At 41.2% G+C, this 22,629-nt stretch overlaps 2 protein-coding genes across 2 annotated transcripts in view; one reads left to right on the top strand and one right to left on the bottom strand.

Annotated features, from left to right (window-relative positions):
- The window catches only part of PPFIBP2 (PPFIA binding protein 2), a 106,196-nt gene extending 96,209 nt beyond the window's left edge, over positions 1-9,987 (top strand). The window contains exons 20-31 of the mRNA XM_074884292.1: positions 469-607; positions 1,265-1,393; positions 1,976-2,126; positions 2,306-2,417; positions 2,902-2,990; positions 3,943-4,065; positions 4,709-4,834; positions 5,618-5,806; positions 6,176-6,346; positions 7,882-7,947; positions 8,620-8,850; positions 9,249-9,987. Coding sequence (XP_074740393.1) covers positions 469-607; positions 1,265-1,393; positions 1,976-2,126; positions 2,306-2,417; positions 2,902-2,990; positions 3,943-4,065; positions 4,709-4,834; positions 5,618-5,806; positions 6,176-6,346; positions 7,882-7,947; positions 8,620-8,691 — 1,367 coding nt within the window. The 3' untranslated portion in view covers positions 8,692-8,850; positions 9,249-9,987. The remainder of the gene's footprint in view (positions 1-468; positions 608-1,264; positions 1,394-1,975; positions 2,127-2,305; positions 2,418-2,901; positions 2,991-3,942; positions 4,066-4,708; positions 4,835-5,617; positions 5,807-6,175; positions 6,347-7,881; positions 7,948-8,619; positions 8,851-9,248) is intronic.
- CYB5R2 (cytochrome b5 reductase 2) lies at positions 255-22,369 on the bottom strand. Its single transcript, XM_074884298.1, is given in 14 exon segments — positions 255-598; positions 4,648-4,801; positions 5,815-5,863; positions 12,185-12,382; positions 14,229-14,328; positions 15,176-15,235; positions 15,237-15,262; positions 15,789-15,872; positions 17,350-17,479; positions 18,343-18,449; positions 20,226-20,298; positions 21,022-21,168; positions 21,712-21,795; positions 22,348-22,369. Coding segments are annotated over 10 exon segments (912 nt in total). The 5' UTR covers positions 21,724-21,795; positions 22,348-22,369; the 3' UTR covers positions 255-598; positions 4,648-4,801; positions 5,815-5,863; positions 12,185-12,209.
- Positions 22,370-22,629: the final 260 nt, after the last annotated feature.

Here is a 22,629-nt window from a genome sequence, read left to right as displayed (position 1 = left end):
ACTGAATTCCTTAAGTGCAGTACTGAAATGAAGGAAGAGATTTTGCTATGTGGCATTTGGATGAGATTTCTTTCTAAGATAGTTATTCCTGGTTTCATTCTGTTTTCACTGAAGTCAACAGAAAAATTCCCACTGATTTTGATGGAGGAGTTCTGGTATTAGGAATAGGCAAGGCAAGAGGCTGAAGAGTCTGCTTCAGTCTGAAGAACTTTAATTAAAATAATGTATTTAAATACAAATGACTGAAATAACAATACTGGTTTACTCAATGTTTTATTATTTTCTTTTTTGTATCAAATGTACAGGTACTATTTTTTCACCTTCTGAGCATGTTTTTTTTAATACAAGAGCAATTTTATAGATAGCTTTACTTTTTTATTATGTTCTGCATTTAAACATTAGTCTCCCAGATAACAAGTTTGTTAATAATTAGTATAAAATGTGACTATATTACTGTTCTTAACCCAGGAGAAACAGAGAACGTGGATGGTACAGTAGTGTCGGATGACCTTTCACCTCTTTCTTCGGGAACAGATTCAGGTCCACAGTCTCCCTTGTCTCCAGAAAACAGAAAGAGTCCAAAAGGGATCAGGAAAATCTGGGGAAAGTAAGGCCTTTTTTATTTATCCCCGTTAAAGCATTTTGGCTTAGAATGAATCCAGTTCTCAGCAAAAGTTACAATACCTACAGCAATAATCAAGGAAAAATCAGGGAAAGGAGAAAAGCAGCTCTGTGATTGTATGGGTGTGTCTCTGTGTGCCCTTAGGTGTAGAAAAATGGATGGTAGTGTTCACAGCATCCTGCTGTTGGAAGAAATAAGACTGCTGTCATCTCAAGGCTAATAATTTAGAATGCCAACAGTTTCATTAGCTATGAAAAGTTAAATGATAGCAAGTTGTTCATAACAAAAGGCATTAGGTGAAAAAAAAAAAGAGAGAAACAAGAAGAAATGAAAAGCAGGAGGCCTGAGTGTTCCTGTGTTCACTTTCTCTACTTGAGGACAGCAGCCATGTCCAAGTCTGGCCTGCAGTGGGGGTTATTAAATGGATTGAAGGGCTATGGCTGCTCTGCAGAGCTTTTTTCTTTCCTCAGAGGTAGGTCTAGACAATGTTTGCCTGAGACTTCTTCAGCTACCACTTGAATTAGATGTTTGTGGTTTACAGGAAGATTAATACAGCTTCTAGTTGTCACTGTAGTTTCCATATGAAACAAATGTTCCCTGTTGCAAGCTAATAGTACTATTGTGGCACTCTTGTCTTGAAAGAATAAGAAGAACTCAGTCAGGTAACTTCCCTGCAGACGATCTGGGTTTGGCAGAGTTTCGAAGAGGTGGTCTCCGTGCAACAGCTGGACCTCGGTTATCCAGATCAAAGGAAACCAAAGGCCAGAAAAGGTAATGGCTCCTCCTTCACCTTGCACAGCTCTTACGGTATTCTTAAATGTGCTGAAGAGCAAAGCCTTCTCTTGTGAAATATGTTTTTCCCAACATACTTCTTTACATGTGGAATTCCACAACAACTGGAAAGAATTTCTCTGGTAGAAAACATATCCTGAGTAGCTCCCCTGTCTGCACTCCTTCAACTGCAGGTTGCAGCGCTAGCTGTTGGAGTGTCAAAAATCTCTTTGTTCAAGAACAAGAAAACTTATCATCTCCTGTGGGAATATCTGCAAAGCAATGAGGATTCAGAAATTCCCTTTTTCCTCTTTTCAAATAGAAAATGGGAAATTCTTATTCACACGCACACCCCCCTCCCACGGCCTCCAACTGTTCACAAGTTGAGGCTGGGCGGCCAGATCAGCAGGACACCAGCCCCACGGCGTATACTGCGAGAAGGGCTCTTGGCTTTTATTACTGCACAGAACAAAGCATGCTCCTACATCCGCTGCAGCACTGCCTCTGGCACACTATGACCTTTCTGATAATAACCATAACTCTTTACTTTAAAATTTTTCAAATATTTCTTGTACTTTTCAGTGACCACAATGCTCCGTTTGCTCAGTGGAGCACTGAAAGAGTTTGTAACTGGCTTGAGGACTTTGGTCTCGGTCAATACGTCATTTTTGCACGGCAGTGGGTGACTTCAGGCCACACACTGTTAACTGCGACGCCTCAGGACATGGAGAAGGTAATAACCTGTAACTGTTTCTCTCAAGCAACCACACATGTTGGTTCTATACAACCAGGCCCCTTTGCAAACAATTGGCACTTCTACCTTTCTGAAATACGTAGTATCAATTTTTGTAGATACGTAATGAGAGAAAAGAGCCAGAGGCAAGGCAAACTATTTAACCGTTATTGTTGCAGGAAATGGGAATAAAGCATCCACTGCACAGGAAGAAATTGGTTTTGGCCATTAAATCAATAAATGCAAAACAAGATGAGAAGTCTGCGCAACTCGATCATATCTGGGTGACACGTAAGTGGTTGAAGTATGGTGGAATTGTTTGGAAAGGAATTTCCCCCACCCCTATGGCTGGGCTGCCTGATACAGGTTTATCTAAGCAGTTACCAAACATCCTTCTAAGAGCACTAAGTTTCAACATCATAGACTTGAGGATTTTTGTGGTGTTCTTGACATCCAAATATCCAGCTACGAGTATGATCTGCCAAGGGGAACTCTGTCATTCAGATTGCAGGAAAGTAAAGGGCGGGCCCTCAGCCTTGCAAGAGCTACACTGTGCTGCAGAAGGTGTGTGCTCAGTCACACGCTGTATGTCAAATATCACAGGGGTATGGTGGGGAAAGCAGTTTGTTTGGTGGGAATTGCTTTTAGGCTTCTGGTAAGAGGCTGTCCTTCTGCAAGGTGGAGAGGTAGAGCGAGCTCCCTGAGGGCCTCAGAAGCCGCCAGCCCAGACAAGAAGGGGAGAAGGGCGTCATTCTCACTGTTGTTGTATCTGCAGGATGGCTTGATGATATTGGTTTACCTCAGTACAAAGACCAGTTTCACGAATCCAGAGTTGATGGGAGAATGTTGCAGTACTTAACTGTGGTAAGCTACAATCCTTTTTCCTCAGTTTAACCAAATTTAACTTCAGAGTGAGCAAAGAATTTTACAATTTTCCTTTGAATGTGAGCAGTTAAAGAATTTTTTGCAAGACAAATAGTGCCAGTAGTAACTCATCTGTGTCGTCTAGTGCATGATGACCATTCCTAAGGTACATAAAATAAGTCATAGGATAGGTTATAGCTAAGTTCTGCAAAGTCTTTCTTTCAGTATCACGTAGCACACCACGATTAAAGATAAAATGACCTATTTTGCATGCAGCTGCTGGAGTGTGGTGTTCTCCACACCAAGGTAGCAGCAATATTCAGTAAACTAAAGCTGCAAATCCAGTAATTCGTACAGCTCCAACCACATTAGTGGCAAACCATGTGCTACACAGAGCTACTGTTTTCATAGTTTCTCTGCCCAGGTTCAGATACTTAAGTATTTGTTTTTGTTAACCATGCTAGGCATTTTTTTCATAATTTAGCTGTTATCAAAAGCACAGCCTTGTCTACACTGCTGAAGGAGCCTTTGTTACAGGAGCACGGTCCCTACTGTTCCATGGTTAGGTGTGTGCTGCTTAGCTGCAGTGATCCTGTCCCAACAGGATCTTAGCCAGATCAGAAACAGTCCAAATACTTTAAAACTATCCATGAGCCTGGATTTTACTTAATAGGCTACAAGCTCTCCTTCATTTTTCAGCCAGGTCCTGTGATGGTGCATGTTTAAAAAAAAAAAAAAACAAAACAAACAACAACAACAAAAAAAACCAAACAAAACCCCCAAAACCCCTACTCTAAAAAAAGCTCTTTAAAATATAAACTTTCATTTTACCTAAACCACAACTACTGTGGTTTATATAAAACTACATAGGAAGCTTAAAATCTTTCTTCTTGGGAAAGGTACCTGTTTTGGTACGTATTCTGTGCCACCTAAAAGACTCTCTCCTTTCCAGAATGACCTTCTCTTTCTGAAAGTCACCAGCCAGCTGCATCATCTGAGTATTAAATGTGCCATTCATGTGCTGCATGTCAACAGTTTTAACCCCCACTGTCTACGCAGAAGACCAGTTGAGGAGGTAAACGAATGTTTAAACAATTTAAACTAGCACTAATGACCTGATTCCAGCCAAAGGGGATCGAAAGTGAGCAGTGTACGATACAATAGAATCACTGCTACGAGGGAATAGCATCTAATGCTGCTTTCCAGCTCTGGAACGTAACACTGGTAACACTCCCTGATAATAAACATCCACTCAGTCCTTAAGCGCTCGAGCCACTGACTAGTTGAATCTCATGCACTTCCCTTTAGAAATTACTTGCCTAGGTTAAAGTTAATGCAACTTCCAAGAGAATAATTTGGAATGTTTTTCTTTGCCTGTCCTGATTTTTAACTCTGAAAGACTGTAAGGTTTTTGCCTTCTCTGGTCAGCATAGCTTATTCTCTCAGTATTAAAGACTGACAATAATACAGTTCTCAAAATGCTCCCCCAGCATCTGTAATCTCTACTGTTCTACTACTTGATGCAACATCTGGGGTTTCATCTGTACTAGATTGTGCCTGCCATCCCCTCAGAGGATGTTTGAAAGAGGCCTTGAACAGAAGCAAAACCTTAGTATCAGGGAGGAACGATGTTTTTTTCTGACCTGAGGATACATACTGTGAACGTGCAGTGGCAGTGCAGGCTACAGCGTCATCATCTTTTCTGGTTGCTTTAACAGAATAACGTTTCGCCGTCTGAAGTAGTTCAGTGGTCCAACCACAGAGTGATGGAATGGCTCCGATCAGTCGATCTGGCCGAATACGCGCCAAACCTTCGGGGAAGCGGAGTGCATGGTGGCCTCATTGTAAGAACTGCTTTTAACGTTTTACTACATATCTACTAAAAACTGACAGACTGTAATATAAAACATCTTATCTGGTGTTTGTCAAGCAGGACAGCAATATGACAGCACGATCGTGCCTTCTAAAGAGCCTCTTTATCTGATCCATGCATCTTAATTTTACAAAGGAAAACTAATAAAAAACCTGCTAAAGCGTTTTTTATAATCAAAGCTGAGTTGTGCATGACTGTTTAACACAGCAGTACATTAAAAAAAACCCAAACCAAACAAACCAAAGTTACTTATTGATAAGGCATCACTGAGTGTTTCTTTGAATGGTTTTAATAGAATCCTGAGCCACAGTGAATAACTGTCCTGAACTTGTAGTGGTCTTGACAGCAATTATTTTTTTTTTTTAATTCAAAACATTCAGAACTATTTGCAGCTTAGTAAAGTCAGAGTTCTGAAATACTGTGATTCTAGTGTTGTACAGTTTTTGCAAAAATGAAATAGAAAAAATTGTGCTAAGATTAAGTTTATGCTCTGAGTAGAGCAGAAAATCCTGAAACCAAACTTGTTCAATCCAAACAAATGTAAGGTTTGCTGATAAATATAAATATGACAGCACTCTGCATTTCTTAGTGCCTACTTTCATGGATTCCATTCAAACCTTAGTGAGCTTCACATTGCCAGCGAGTTATAAAAGGCCTAATGTAGCTAGTGTAGTAAGAATGAGAAATTTCTCTGATAAACACTGTAATGGTATTTAACCATATGAAAAATAAATATTCTGCTGTTTTTTAATAGATTCTTGAACCTCGCTTTAACGGTGACACGCTGGCAATGCTGCTGAATATTCCACCTCAAAAGACCCTACTGCGACGCCACCTAACAACCAATTTTAATGTATTAATTGGACCAGAGGCACAACAAGAAAAAAGAGAAATAACAGAGTCAACAGCATACACAGCTCTGACCACCACTGCCAAAGTTCGGGTACGTACCGCCTGCCAAAAGGAGGTACTTCAGAATTTCAGACTACTTCTCCCCTGTCTTATAAAGAAAATAAGGGACAAACATGGGGAGGGAGAGGTTAGTTCTAGAAGGGTGTCACATTTAATTTGTATCTGTTTAAATCAGCTTCTGAAATAAGCATGGAATCCCTTCTGTCTTTCTGTAGAAGGAACACTATCTAAATATATTTAACAAACATCAAGATGAAAACAATTAAATATATTTAGTTCAGAATCTATGTATTTGAAGGATTAGGGTATAGCAGTAAATAAAAAGGAGAGGATTTATAATGTTTAAAGGACAATCTTATTTTTCTTATTCAAAACTTGTTGTGTTGTTGTCTTATTTTAGCCAAAGAAGCTTGGATTTTCACATTTTGGAAACCTGAGAAAGAAGAAGTTTGATGAATCAACCGACTACATCTGTCCTATGGATACAAACCCAGCTGCTACCAATGGTACTCAGAGAAACTATGGTGGACACAAAGGACTCAGTCCATTGACTGACAGGGAACTGGATCAGGTGGGGCAGACAGACTGATGCCATTCTCATCTCATCCTCCCCCTGCATTCCAGAGCTTGCAAATAACCAAATGTTAGCATGTAACAAAGCATTTGCTACATCCGCATGAACTTACTGAGAAAGTACTGGCTATGGACACTGGAAAGAGTTCTGTACTAAGAGTGTCAGGTTATTTTTTTTAATCAACATCCTAATAAACTCATCCATTTCAAGCCCTTTTTCAGGAATATAACACCTTTTACACTATGAAGATCAATGTATTTTGACAATTAATTAAGGTGGTGGTTGCAGTAAACACAAGAGTTTTGTACTTCTAGCTTTCATAGTCTCAGTATGGCAACTTTTTTCATTATCTATGGGTGGGTTTTAATGTAATAAATTTATTTGGATTAATTTGTACAAAGCTATCAAGTTATATATTAAAGTACAACAGGATTGTATATTTTTAACAGCCATTAATTGAAGAATCCAACTGAATTTGTCTTTCATTATGTACAGTGGGGACTAGTCATGCTTAGACAGTATATGTGAAAACAATGCATCAGTAATGATCGAGCTTATTAATAAACCAATACTTAAATAATTCACTTCTGTTACGTAGTAGTGAACTTATGAATGAAGCTGCCTAGACATCATACAGACAAATGCTGAAGACTAAAAACCATCAAATTTTATTCAACTTTGCTGTTGTGTAAATGGATGTAAACCCTGAAAAATGGAGCTCCTGGAGGCTTGTGTGAACTTTGGCAACACACAAGAGCCAGAGGCAGCTGGGGGAAAACTGTCCTACCTCCAGTGGCCTTAAGTGAGATAAAAACATTTTAAGCCTGATAAGAAAATAGTCACAAGATTGAAAAGTAATTGTGAAATTAATTTTTCCATTTGCATGGTTTACTGCATCTAACCTCTCATCTGTGTTCATTATCTAACCCTTGTCTTTTCTGACGTACACCCAAAGCCCCGTCGTTCCTCAGCAGGGACAGTACCAAACCTGGCTGTAGCTTAGCATGGATCTCTGCTTGCACAGCCGGAAGTTGCAGCTGTTGTTCAAGCATTACAAAACCACTGGATTTTTCTCTAGGAGCTGGTCTTTCAGTTAAGCGTGAGTTCTGAGCGCAGGGTCACGCAGTGACATCTCAGTGCCCCAGAACCAATACCCTTCGCCTATAAGGATAGGGAGGACTCACTTCTGGCCTGTGAGAGAAGACTACCAGAAGTATAGTAAGGCTTACACCATCTGGAAAACATTACTCTTCATTGATAATACCAGTTAAGCTTTTTCTTTTCTTGTGTGAATTACAGCTTAAGTTTCATGGAATCAGTCTGTCTTAATCAGGATTCACTCTTCCTATTGTTCAATGTGTTTTCACATACCTTAGAGCATGGAGGCGTTTTTGTTAATATGCAGAAATCAGAGCTTTTAAACTTATCCCAACTTCATTTGTCCAGGCAAAGATACCTCCCAAAGATGCATGTAGAGTGAATAAAATTGCACATACTGTCTGATTTGAACTAGTTCCTGAATACTTTTACAGATGGAACATTCAGAAGGAACAGTAATGCAAATAGGGGCTCTTTCTCAAGGCATAAGCCATCTCACGGTATGTACTAATTTCTCTTAGTTTTAAAGTCACAAATGTATTCTGCTAGAATTCAGTGAAAGTCGGTCATTGCTGGTGGTAGTTAAGAGTAAGTGGGTCACTGTTCCTGTTAAATTCCTCTTTATAGCCTTATTGCATATTCACAGTCAAAAAAAACCCTGCTTTTAAAATCATACTAGAAATTAAGTTTCCTTTAGGCCTATTTTAATTTTTCATGAACTTCACTATCTCTCTGACCCAATGAGAAATATTCGTGCCCTTAAATGAAAACAATGCTTCAAAGATTTTGCAAGTAACCACCATCAAATGCCTCAGTCACAGCAGAGTCAAGCAGAGGTACAGACTTGAAAATTTACACGAGCTAAAACTCCATAGAAAACAATCGAAAATCACTATTAATTCATGACTACATAGCAGCTAATTTTAAAAAAAGTTGACCGAAAGGTATAATGAAGAATTACATAACATAGTAGAGTCACATGCCACACAAAATCTCTGTGAGAATTTTCCCAAGCAAATAATAGTTTATTTAAACCTGCATTCAAGAAATTCCTTCTAATTTCATGTGGCTCTAACCCCCTCTGTTGTGAATCTGATCTCATTACAGTCGTATTTCTTTAACTATAGGCCTCTAACTGAACATGCTTACTCACTCCCATCTTGTTGTTTCAGACGATGTTAAGCCAAGATGAAATGCTGAATGACAGCAGATTTTTAACACCTACCTTTGAAGACTGGAGATGATGTTTCAACATGACCAAGAACGCTGCTAATACCTCATGCCTGTCCCGAGGGGTGGCCAGGAGAAGCTTGATGCTGTGGTGCAGAAAGGCGTTACCTCTTTTCTGCCAGTGAGACTTACCACACACCATTTAATACTGTCAGTGTAGCAACACGTTACAGGTAACTCTCCTCTGCGCTACTTTCCGTATTTCATAATGGGAAATCAGTGTTGAGAGAGAAGTGGTTCTCATATCCAGAGTCTGGAAAGCCAAGGCTGGCAACACATTTTACCCTTTTATTTGGTCATCTTTTACATGGTATGTTTATGTAGTGTTACATGAAAGACCTTTTGTAATTTTTTATTTTTATAATTAACTTGTAATGCAGGAATCATTAATCCTCTATTGTGCCATGTGGACTAATCAGAACCACCTAGAAATTCAGATGGATGGTGGTGAGTGCAGCTGTAACAGCTCACTGACTACTACTGCAGTCTTGTCAAAAGGCTGTTTCCCATAAAAGGATTTTAATCTCTCATCCCTTTCATTAGCACACAGCCTGCTCTCTTTTTGTTTAAGTGCATGCAGTGTAGAATGGGAAGAATGGATCATAATACTATCCATCAAGCCCTTGCTTTTATCAGGAGGATGACAAGATGGCGAAGAAACCTTTACCTAACCCAAAAGGTTGCTGAACAACTACAGCAGAAAATGTAACTCAGACTGCCAGAAAGACTGACGGACTCAAAAGCTGGTGCTTCATTTGAAGTGATTTTTTTTAATCGTGTGATTTTTACATGTGTACTAAGATGTTCACTGTCAAGGAGAAATCACAACATTTAACTAATGTAAAATGAAACTTTAAGAATGGTGTTTGCTGCACTCTGGAGGGTAAGTGCCACAATTCCCAACATGCTCCATCGTTTGGTTTTGAATGACAGTTCTTTAACTAGAACCATTGAATCTGCTCTTTCTGTACACTGACATTTTGTCTAAAATGGCTAGCACTGACACACAGGTGCAAGCATCAGGATGCTCATAAGCCTTCTGAAAAATGGTTCAGACAGTTTTCTGAGCCCCATACCTGGTTGGTCTGAAACATACTACTGGCTCTCAGGAAGACAGGGATGCTAATAAACCTGTTTTCTTTCCGTAGTTACGCCTAATTAAACATATGGCTGCAAACAGTCCTGAGGACTCGAAATTACAGTAGAAACACTTTTGTAATATTTGCATGAGAACGGGTGATGTTGTAAACAATGTTGCTGTTTTCTTTCAGTTCTCTTTTCATTCCAGCTACAGACAGATTTTCACAGAATACTTTATTTAGCAATAGGAGACAAACCTTCCTGCTCCGTGATGTGTAAAATGCAACTAAGGACCATCAAGCAAGTACCATAATAAAACAAGTACTTTTTTTTTTTTAAAACACCTGACAAAATAGATCTGTTGCTATTCTACTGAGCTAGGCAGGACTGCAGCACTGTAACAGAGGGAAATATGGCCTCTCACTCCTTCCTTGAGGGGCTGTTTGAGGGTGTAAGTGTCTCCTTTACAGCAGCAATTACTTGGGGCATCTGTTGACAAGTGCCGCATCTATTAATAAGGTATTCACAAGATACCTTAGTAAATAAGGAAATGCCACAAAATAAATTTTAATTGTAAAGACTTAGTATATGTATGGATGGTTTGCGCTACTCTCTCCTTGCTGGCTGCAGGAGATAATAGAGCCTGGAGGCAGGTCACTCCCAGCCACAGCCCTCCCAGGTCAAGGGGAGTCTCCAGTACTGTCCAGAGCTATCACTGGCAGTTTTTAAAGGTAACCGATTCAAGTCCTCACTCCATGAGGGACCCTGCACTGTACGGTCAGATTTTAGAAGCTAAATACATGATTTTATTGTCCAAAATGGTAAAACCAAGGCAATTTTTTTCAATCACTGAACAATGAAATGACAATAGAAAATCCAAAGCAATGAGAAGTCAGTCTACACATCAGCAAACTAAAAATTATTAATAAAAGGTATTAAACATACCAGTCAAGTACATCTCCAATCTGTCAATGCAATCAGCAATCATGTACTATGGGCATTTGAAAGACTTTGTCAGGTTAATTAGCCAGCAGACTTATTACAGCACTACAGACAGGATAAGCTGCTCCAATAGATGCAGCCTTAACATCCCTGAGATATTCCAAGTGGATTTTCAGATTTGGTTTGGTGATGTATTTATAACTCAGTGTGTTGTGCTAACTTGGCTGTGAATAGTTGATATACAGAATTATTGAATTTTTGTAGTATATATAGTAAGAAATCCTAATTAGCATAACACTGGCGTAAATGCTTATTTTTTGACTGTTATGAATAAATTCTGAATGTTCCTCCATCTCTTGCTGACCATGGAATGATTCTAACAAAGACATGTGGCTGATCTCTCATCAGGGACAGAATCACAGTCTGAATCACTGTGTCTTTCTTTGCATTAGTGCTACAGATGTAACTTATGAAGTACAAAAGCTCTATGTCATTTTTTAACTTGGATTCCTTCTGTTTTGCTTCAAATGAATAAAAATATTTAGTAAACATATTCATTAGCACCTGAAGAAACAAGTCTTCTGTCTCAGGGACCCTAAACCAAATGTAGTATAAACAAATTCCTGCAAATGAACATGCAGTACTTCAGGCACTGAAGACTAAGAATTGAATGCTATGTGGTAAAAACACTTAAGATGAGGTATTAAGTGAGTATAAAATGGACTCAGCATAGCCTACAATAGGAAGCAAGAAGCCATGTTTTCTCATAAGCAAAGGAAATTTCTGAAACTGCCAAAAGAGCCAGCACTATGCTTGGAGAATGCCAGTCAGAGAATGCAACATCACTGGATAGTTATGTCTGTATATGCAGCCCTGGGCTTCCACGTATAGTTGGCAGTGATTGTTTAGCTCAGGCTGTTGGGCAACAGCATGAAGTTATGTAATCCTCCCAAATAAATTTCACATGAATGAGAATTTCTGTTACAGTAATAAGCAATTCGCATGTTACCTAAATTCTGTTCACTTTGGCATACTGTGACTTCTTTCTTAGTCCCTGCTAAAGGGCTGTAAAACAGCGTTTTAAAAAAAACCCCAAAACTCTGTTCTTCGTACTCTCCTTCCCCAGGATTCACTAACGAATTACCTGTTGATTACAGTCAAATAATCCCAGTCCAGATTTATAGCCCTCTCCCAAATTCCATACCCATGTTTACACACAAATAGCGTTATCTCTGTCCTACCTCTCTGATTACACTTTTTTTTTTCCCCTCAGAATTAACATTTCCTAGTAATTTAAGAGGTTAGACTAAGTTACTGCCACACCGTTCAGGAAGATCTCTCAACTTCTTAGTATTAAAACATGCAAAGGCAATTATGAAATTATAAACCACAGAAGTTACATTAAGTGGTTAAAAGACACACACATACAAAAATACTGCACAGTTACATACCAGTTGTTCCTGTAGGAAAATATGCAGTACTTACGAAAAGGTATCAGATGACATCAGTGCTAATAAGAAAACATACTACTCGTGGGATAGCCAAGTTTGTCCAGGTTGGGCTGACACGCAAACTGAATCATAGGCGGTGGCCCACACATGAGAATGAGCGTCTCGCTGCCGGGGGAAGGGAGGTGGGTTTTAATCATGTCTGCAGTGACGAAGCCAGAACTGTACTTCCAATCTGAAACACAGAAATTAAACTATTCATTTGAATCTCTGTACATTCTGAAGCCTTTTTAAACTGCGTATGTTGTACTCACAACATAGCTGAAGAGTCAGCAAAGTTATGGCACCATCACTGCAAGCCAAGAGAGGGTTAAATCTCTCAGCTCAAAGCTAGTGGTCCCCTTTGATAAGGACAACTAGCATGTGGCTAACAAGGATCTGGCTGGTAAGGCATGACAGTCTGTGAATAAATGATAGATTTAAAAGAAATCAGATAGCAGGTAGGAATAAACAGGAAGAGTAAATCAGCTTTTCCAGTGAATAGAGGTCACCCGGGGGCAGTTGTGCAGGGACAGATACTGAGACCTGTGCCATCCAACACAGAAAAAAAAAAAAAAAAAAAAAAAATCGGACAAGAGATCAAGGGGTAAAGTGACTAAGTTTGATGATAACAAAAGTTCTGCCATGTAGTTATGTGATAAGAGGAAAAAAATATTTTAAAAAGAGGAAAGAAATGCAAAATGCTTTCAAGCAGTAGTATTATTGAATGCATCTGACATTTAAAGTAGGCCAGGTAGGAAAAATAATCCTTCCTTCATGTATAAAAAATGTGTTCTTTAAGTTCATTTATCAGGGGTTATGAATACAGCAGCAGTCAAAAGGCATATGAAATGTTATGTATCAGGAAAAGAAAAGGGAACACCACATTAAAGTGAAAATACAGTTTGCCTGCATCTTGACTACCGCTGTTCAGTTCTGGTCCGCTCGGCTTAAAAAGGGACATAGCAGAGCTGGTAAAGGTTGAGAGAAAAGGATGAGCAAAGGTATGTAATCACTGCAGTGTGGGGGAGACCAGCAGTTCTCAGTACAGAAGAGATGGGGCAGCAGGGGTGATTGACAGATGTCTGTAAAATTAGTAATGTGAAGACAGTTGTAGGCACCTATTCACGCTCTCTTTCAACACAAGAATTAAGAGGCAAATGCAAACCAGAGGAGGTAATTCTTCACACAAAAGTGACAATAGTATGGAACCACTAACAGCCCGCCAAAAATTTCACAGAAGCTCTGAAGGAGACACACCAAGTTCTTACAGAGGTAGTCCACTGAGAGTTACTGTATCTGCAGAGACACATTTGGTTCGGAACTGAGAAATATTAAAGACTGGAAAAATATCAAGACCTGCAGATTACTCTTCTTTGGCCATGGCTATTGCTGACAAGAGGTATAGAACTTTGATCTGACTCAGTTTGGCTCTTACGTCTGTTAAATAACAGCACAACTCACAACATCAGCAGTATGTTGTAATACATTGAATACCCAGGTTTCAAAGGAGGTTCAGTAGAGTTCAACTTCTCCCCCCATTTCTCATTCAGCGCTACACCAGCCTACAGTTAATGCCTTAATCTATACACACGGCAGCTCTGGTTTGTTTTGCAGCAGTTCTAGATTAGATTCTGGTAAAAAATGTGCATGTACTATTTACAGGTATTAAGCAATTAATGCCAACAAAATGCTAACATAACCTGACTTGGGAAATAGCCCAAACCAGAGCTGTAACGTTTACTGAAAACTCCCCAACCTGGCACATCCTGAAATACATCAAAAGACCCACGGAGTAACATGTCTGACCCAACAGGAGTTAATTCTTAGTGCACACTTTCTAAGGCCCACCTGGTTTAGATCACTTTTCAAAACAGATGGTGTGGTAAGGCTTGTTTCTGAGGGGTTGGGGGTGTCTTTGTTGTTTCAAAGTGTATGACAAGAAGACGTGATATTGTACTAATGGCTCCTTGAACAAGAGGAAACTCTGACTGTTGTACAGAGACGAGCAGAGGCATTTCCAGCACATACCAGTAGCCTACCTTGGGGAGGTCTGTCCAGTGTATACCAAAGCGTGAACTGATCAGGATGCCTCTTAGCAATGTCTTCTAGCTCAGCTCTCAGTAATATATCCTCTTCTGTCTGCAAAATGAGACCACGGTTCAGCAATAAACCATCTCAAGATGCCCTCTAGTGTGAGCCCATCTGGCATTCAACACTACAAATGCAATGATAACTCATTCAAACCAAGTGTTTTTTTTTTTTTCCCCTGTACATGATAGCTATTATCATTGCAGGCTTCTGTAAATTCAGATTAAAGAAGAAACTGTGATACTTAATAGCCACCTAAACTCTGTCTTAAAGATAGAAATTTGAACAATTTTTTAATCCAGGCTAGTATCACAATTAGCTGGATTTGTCTCTGACCCTGGCAGATACGGCCCTGTACCAGCATGGTAAAGGCGACCTGTAGAAACACATCAATGGAACAAAACTCTGTTTCCTTCAAATCAGTGAAGCAGTAAAATGAGTAGAGGGATCAGGATCTGTTCACACTATTTATTCCCTAATATAGGAACTGGTGAGTACAAGTGAAACTATGAGGAGCCATCTTCAAAACAAATAAAAGATCATCATGGGAACTATGACAGCACCACACAAGTATTTATAAAGGGCCTTATGGATATTTTTTTTAATTCAGTTTCTCCTTCTTAAATCCCTTTAACCCAAGACAATATATTAAAAGCTTACATAATAACTGTTTCCTACTCCTCCCTATACTGATCATTCTTAAATGTGCTATCTCAGATAATATTGTCTCATAAATGGTTCAATGACGATACAAACCCAAAGTCACTGGAAGAGTATGAAACACAGAGAGCAGTATTTTCTCCAGGGGTCAAAGCCCCATCAGTTTAAAAAAATCTCAGAGGCCAGCAAAAAAAGCAGGCCATTAAAGAAGGACAAACAGATGAGTCAGTATACTCACCTGATTAGCAAAAAGAAGGTAACATTTTGTGGAGTCCTTAGGATCATTTGTGATACGACGAAATCAGCTGCAACATAGGAGTTATTCCTGTTAAAAAACAAAGTGGTTAAAAAACAGGTATTTCCTTCTGTGGCCACAGTTTCAATATTAATGCTGCCTTCCTTCAGTCTTCTGTGGGAGCTTAGTTTGCTCTATATACCTTCTATCCATGCCAAATGCACAGGTTGGGGGGTTCTATTATTACAAATCATTTCAAAGCAAAACCAAAACCACAATACTTGTATCTGGGGTTTTCCTTTTCAGCATTCTCCATCACATACAGTAATTTTACCCTCAAGACATTCTCCTAAAACACTGTCATTGAGACTGAAGCTCAGAGAGATGAAGTGACTTCTCTGAGGTCACACGGTTAAATCAAGACTAAAACTCTGAAGTTGCTAGCTTCCAGGACTAAGCTCAAGCCACTGGAAAGCCTCAGTGTTGCCAAACACTCATGAAAAGAAATACAGATGTAAGTGCTCTGCTACTAAAGTACAGTGTTTGATACTCCTCACACGCATCCACAGAGACGTCTTCGTTCTCTAGACATTCCGTACAATGAGAATAGTTTTACCTGTTCCTCCAGCTATCATCCCAAGATGCTTTGCAAACTTTTTCTCTGCTTCAGACTTCTTATGAGGCTTGATAAGAAAGGTACCTAGAAGAAATATTCAAAAGCTATAGGTACATTAACCCCCAAACAAACATGGATACAAATTCCATGGGAATAAATTACTATAGCCTACCAATTAAGACAAATCTGGAAATGCTAAATGGACGAGCACAGCATTGAGCACAAAGAATAGAAACCTCCTTGCCTCTGTAAACTCCAATTCTAGCTTTGAACAACTGATTTACTTCTTCCCTGCTACCCAACATCGTTTATAATAAACTCAAGGATTTCCACATCACTGCCTAGAACACAACTCAGCAACTGCAAATGTTAGTGGTAGCTAAAGGTAATCACAGCCCCTGCTACAGAGAAACAGGTTTCTTAGGCCATCTTCATCATCCTCACTTGCGTCATGGATCTAGCCATTTGGGTGTGTCCACATTCAGTGGTGGTGTAATTAAACCAGTATCAAGCACGAACCCTTGCAAAGATTAGAATCAGGAATGTCAGAGCCTTGCATACTTTTAGCAAGTACTTTATTACTGTAATTAATTCCCAGTTAATGAGATCCCCACGACACTCGCAGTCAGCCAGTCATACCTTCTAGTTTCCTGGGATAAGACCTAGCCGATTTCTGCTCTACACCTGGGTGTATCATTGCTTCAGAACTATCACAAAACCAGACAGCTGAATTTATCTCCAAAGGCCAAGCCAAATGAAATGCCCATGAAAAGTATTCTATACGAAAAGCACTTGACACGTTCCAGTCTTAAGAGATCTGTAACTAGTAACAAACTTCCCTAGCTCTTTATAGCAGCCAAAGCAGAGCAGAAAGGAATGTTTGTAACCCACACATCACTCGTTTCCTCTGAGATACAACACACTCATCTGTATACTGATGGATACAACACACTCAGTATATTGCTCATCATCATGATCCAGAGAAGCTGAGCTTTTATCCCCCTAAAGTAGGAGTTAAGTGCAAAGTCGCTCTCAGTCAAGATCAAAGCGAAATCTTTCACTCGTATCTTGAAAGAGGATTACTTCTCTGAACTCACTTTCTCCCAGTCAGCTCAGACCTGGTTTCATCATGAAATGGAGCTGGATCATAGTTCGCAGGTTATTCAGTAACAATGCTGAGATTCTCAAATGGCATTGCAGGCCACAACCTCCCTTGTTTAAGAAGCATCTGGAACATCTCCCTCCATATGTACAGCTGAGGTACTATGTCCAGTGCAGCCTTCTCAGTAACATAATGTGATAGCGATCTCTTCAGATTTAATTATATGGTCCCAGGAGTGAGACAATAACCAGCTATTCCTCGCAGAAAGTAAACACAAAGTATCTCTCCTATCATATCAATTCTAATGGGCTCTTGGTCAAGAGCAGGAAAGGTGGATTTTCTCTTTTCTACTTTTTAAAAAAAGATCCTCTACGAAGTTACTAAGTTTTAAAAAAACACCTCTGAAAACAACTGATCCAAGTTCCTCCCTTTTGCTCTCCCACCTTCATGTCTCAGTACCTGCCCCCTTGTAGACAAGGAGCCCATTTGGCCCTCTGAAATCAATAATATCGCCAATCTTCATGTCATCTAGGTACTGGGACATCTTCCCACCTTCTGGAAACTTGGGATTCACATTTTTGTGGTAGACCTGTAAAAACAATAATTTGTATGGTATCAGCCACTAGCTTTCCTGCAGACAGTATTACAAACTGTAGAACACAATATTGCAGGTCTGAAATTTAGCATCTGAGAAAGAAATTGAGACAATTCTTTGCTCTCAGCTATCTGTTGTGCCTTGCTACAGGCAGCAGCCAAAATAAGTAAAATGCTGTCACACACATGTTCCTATGCTCTCTGCAAACAGCCAGGCTAATAGGAATAGGTGGCAGGCACATTACCTGCTGGCACCCTCATTTCACTATCGCTGCAGCCAGAACCTTATGTCACCCCATTTTTGTATTTGCTCCTTCTGAAAATAGCACTGCTTCATCTTTTCTTTTTAAGACTTTCCCAGAGACTTCAGCCACGTGATAGCTTTTTCACCTTTCAAAGCACATAGTATTAAGCAGTTAATAACAGTTCACCATACTTGTAACATGAAGAACAGAGCATGCAAAAAAAGCCCAGTTTTTGCCTAAGGACAAACCCTATCGTAAAAAAGATGAGAAAATCCAAAAGTCCTGGGATCAAATCATCCTGCATTCCCTAGCTTAAAGGATTTCCCTTGTTTCTGCATTCCATTTTCTTAAACAATGAACACATTAGCAGCAGCTCCTGCAGTACTGCCAAAGAAGTGATCCCCTTCTCCACTTACTCTACCTCTGCTCTCTCTCAGTGACATACAGCAGATACAACTTACTATTCAACGATAATGTGAAATGAGTTGTTTGCCATGCAGTCATCCTATTCAAAAGGAAATCAATCAAAATAAAGTCTACAGTTCACTAAAATGAAGTACTTTCCTTCCTTCTAGTTAGCAACTTACCTATATTAAAGGAAACCGAAATTTACCTTTATAATTAAATCAACATAACCTTTTGTCTCGTCACTGGAAACTGGGGTATAGGCTCGAATCACCACATTACCATCGATTTTTGCGGAAAGGTAAATGTGTTGGCCTGGGGAAAAAGAATTACAATCTGATTATTTAATTTTTCATTCCTGGTTTCAAACTTTTCTGGAGGACAAGACAAGAGAAAAGCAGGTATTGTAACCTGTTAAACACAAGCGATGATGGAAAAAAATCTTTACCATATAAATGCTGTATAAAACAACTAGGCTCTTTTTTCAGTAAGTTTCTGGAGCATGGGGTAATTGAGGAGAGCCGGTATGTTAAGGAATCAAGGATTAGATACCAGGAAAGTAGGAAATTTATAGTAAAATAGCAATATTGAAAGTTTGTTGCTCATTCTCAAGTGCTTCTGTATTTTGGGTTCTGCTGTTCTTATGTTCATTAACGAAGTAAAAGTAAGCATGCACTAGTTCACACAGGCAAAGAAAGAAGCAGGTATTACATTTCAATAGCAGCAATTTCTCAGAGCAAACTTCTCCAAGATTCTGCACCAAGACATCAAGAACAAAGCCTTGGGCCACAGTCCTTCTCCATAACTCCTGCCTCCATAACGCTGCGTCTTCCACTGCATCGGACATCACTGTCCAGAGAACTCTTTGCCCAACCCAACGCTCCAAGAGGCAGACTCCAGAAGGCCCCTTTCTACTGATTAAAAGAACTGAAACTCCTCGCCAAGAGTGGTCTTCGTGGCCAGACAGCACTAATCTAGAGAGTTGTATGGAAAAACAAAAAGCAGGAACAGTGCCGGCAGGAAACACTTTCTTTTTAGCAAAATGATCCCGGTAAAAAGCAGAAGGCAGTAATCTCCCAGGAAGTAATCTTGCCCCTGCAGTTTCAGGATCTTATTCCTAAATTCTTAAGAATAAAGTCTGGATAAACACAAGCACTGCAGGGCACATCTCAATTCCTTTGTCATTTGTCTAGTTAATGTGGACAGTTCAATTACACTTTCCCATACAAGCCAGAAGAGAAGTTGGAGAAAGACTGCTGCCCTTGACAGGCAGCATACAAGGACGTGCTCACAGCATGGAATGGGGAAGACCCTGACACCTGCCATACAGCAAGGGAAACTGCGAAACATAGTACAGCACAAACAGGGCTATGCCTGCCACATCTGCAGATCAGAAAGGGAGACTTTTCCCTGCATAGATGACCATTAATTCAAGGTCCACAGTTCAATGTCATCAGTTTTGCAGGGTACAGGAGAGAAGAATGTGCCAATCCTAGCCTGAAATGAACTTCATGCTACAGAAAGCAAGAAAACTTGTACACATATGTATGTAAATCAAAGGTGAGTGCATGCACAGAAAAAGCTCTGAATATTGCAGCATCTTCTATACACAGTAGGTCTATTTTCCCCTTTGTTCTGCACAGAATAGAGCCAAGTTCCCCAGACAGAAGAGTTGTAATCTTTCTCATCCACAAGTGTGACCATATTCATCCAAAACAAGAGGGCAGCTGACAATAAACTGAGGGCACCAGATGGAAACAGAACGCAAGTAAGAAGTATGAAAAAGCTTTGACAGATACTTTTCTGCTTATATCCTAACTGGTGGTGAGCTTCATCAGACTCAGTTCAGCGTTGCTGTTCTTCTAAAGCTATGTCACACAATTTAACACAAGCAGAGCAAAGCACACGCAAGAGATCAGAAATACAACCCTTTGGGAAGTCTGACATTTCTCTCCGACACAGCAGCATTGAGATGCAGCTTTTACCTCCTTGCTTTGCTCAGCTATTCCCAGTCAGAAACCCAAGAACTACGAGTACAGTTATAAATCCTAAAACCAGAAATACATGTAATAAAGTGTTTTCAGTACTTACCTACAGGTAATCCTAATACATGATCTGGTGAAGGCAGCCCAAACCGGAATTTCTTAGTATCATGACTGATTTCCTAAAAAAAAAAGAACAAAAACCAACCCAATATCAGAATGAGGTCAACATTACCACTGCTTCGAATTTCAAACTCTACTCAACATGATATGCTTTAGTAAGCCTGTTCTTTGCAAGCATGCAAGCCAAATGCTAGGAAGGGAAGCAGAAATTGCTTTGAAAAATAAAATTTAAACAGATCATAAGTTTTAGAAGCAAAGTATTTTTCTCTTTAATTCCATAAGGAGTGACTTTTGCCTGTCTGCTCAATCCCTGCAGCACCTTTATATAAAGAAAAACTGTAAACCCTCTATTGCCCCAGGCCAGTGAGCACATTTCATGATCTGTGGCCAAAAATCAGGCAAGACACGACGTGCAAAAGCAGAGGCTGGTGGAATTACTTCTCACTGATGCACACTGGACGGAAATCAAGGGAGAAACACAGCTCTAAACTAGGACTTAAACATACAAAAAAATGAGTCTATTCTTCTTTTGAAACAGCTGTAACGCCGAAGCATAGATGTAAGCGCTTTTAAGAATGCTGCTCTACCCCTGCTGCAGCCTGGCTGCCGAGTCATAGTCACCCCGTGAGGGCTCTGGGCCCTTCTCTGGCCCCGGAGCCTCGGGCAGCCCATGACCCACCGCCCCTCAGACACCCCGGGCCCACAGACCCACCGCCCCTCAGCCCTCCCCGGGCTCACAGGCTCACCGCCCCTCAGACACCCCCTTTTCCTCCCCCGGTCACCTCTTTGTCCACCAGCCGCAGCGGGTATTTGGCGAGGGGGTCCCGCAAGGTGACGAGGCCGCCCGCCCTCCGCCCCGTCCCTCGGAGCAGCAGCAGCACCAGGGCAGAAGCAGCCACCACGGCCACGGCGATGGCCACAGGGGCCTCCTGTGAGGGGACGGGCAGGCGCTGAGGGGCACGGCCCGCCACTCCCGCGCCCGGCCCCGCGCGGGGCTGCGCGGGGCTGCCCGGGGCCGCCTCCCTCCCGGCCCCTCACCCCAAGTGCCTCCATGGCGGCCGCCCGCAGCTCCCCGCTGGCGGGCACCGCGCCACCGGCGCCCGCACAACCCCGGCCCGGCGGCTCCCGCGGCTCCCGCCTCCCGGTGCCCCGCCGCCGGGCAGGCGGGGGCGGGCGCCGGCGCGGGGCCAGGCGGGGGCTGGGCCCGGGGCATCTCGGAACGCCGCTGCTCCCACAGCCCGGCTGACGCGGGTCTCCCCAGGAGTGCTGGTTTATCAGCCCTCCCCGCGTCCGGCCCCTAGCTCTCACCGATGGAGAGGACAGCGGGACCGTTTTGGTGTCACTTTCACCCGGGCACTGCCAGCACCCACACCCACTTGGCACAAAACAGCGGGACAGAAACAACCACAAAATCCAGTTACCCTGGGTGGACTTACTGGCTATAGCCCTTTTCCTCCCTTGCATTCTCCTACCTCAATTCTCATCGCCTTTGTGTTCAGCAACAGAAAACAGTGACGCAGGAGTTCTGGTCCAGTCCCAGCTGGCCGCAGTCTGTCCTGTAAAACAGCTGAGTTCAAGTCCTCTAGGCAGAAATAGCATGTAACCTGGTAATCTAACAATACAAGGTTCAAAGGTAAAGACGGCATCTTCCATTTTCATACACAAACATCCTCCCTCAGGTCTGCAACAGGTACAATCGTAATGAAAGGCCGTTAAGGCTGCACCGTTACACTAAAGGACTGCACGCCAATGCCAGTGCACCCAGCAAGAGGCACGGCCCATCCACAGTTCCTCTGGTGTTACTGTTAAATTCACTCTTTTAAAAGCATGCAAAGAACAAAGTCTAGTCACTTCAGATGAAGAAATAACAGCCTTTCTGTGCATGAGATACATGACAGTAAATGGATTCCTACATGAGAAAAAACTGCCCTTGCATCACTTATCCCCAAAGAGTACAAAGCAGAAAAGTCTAGGGGAAAAGAGAAAAAAACTGGGAAGATCACAACAGAATACAGTTCTACACTGCCACCTAAATACTATGAATGTCAGATCCTTTCAGGCAGACCCACTGTGGAAGAAAAGAGTCAGGAAATGCATGGCATGCATACCTCCGGGCAGAGTACATCGAAGGAAGGGTAGGACAGTGCTGTGATGTGGCTCCTCTGGCTTCACCGGGGAGGTCACAGGAGCGTGAGCAACCCGGAGCAGTACGATGCAGTAAGCTGCTATGCTGCCCTAGGTTGGAAAAGGAGGAGATGGCAAAGTAAAAGAATTATGAACCAAGAATTCACTGAGGTAATGCCATAGAGTCAGAGATCAACAATGTTTTTAACATCTTTTGTATCTATATAGCCAGAACCCAGATTTCAGACAACTGCTCCCTCTTCTGT

This window comes from Strix uralensis, chromosome 15, assembly GCF_047716275.1.
Source record: "Strix uralensis isolate ZFMK-TIS-50842 chromosome 15, bStrUra1, whole genome shotgun sequence".
Classification (NCBI taxonomy): Eukaryota; Metazoa; Chordata; class Aves; order Strigiformes; family Strigidae; genus Strix; species Strix uralensis.
This window is presented reverse-complemented; position numbering and strand designations above follow the sequence as displayed.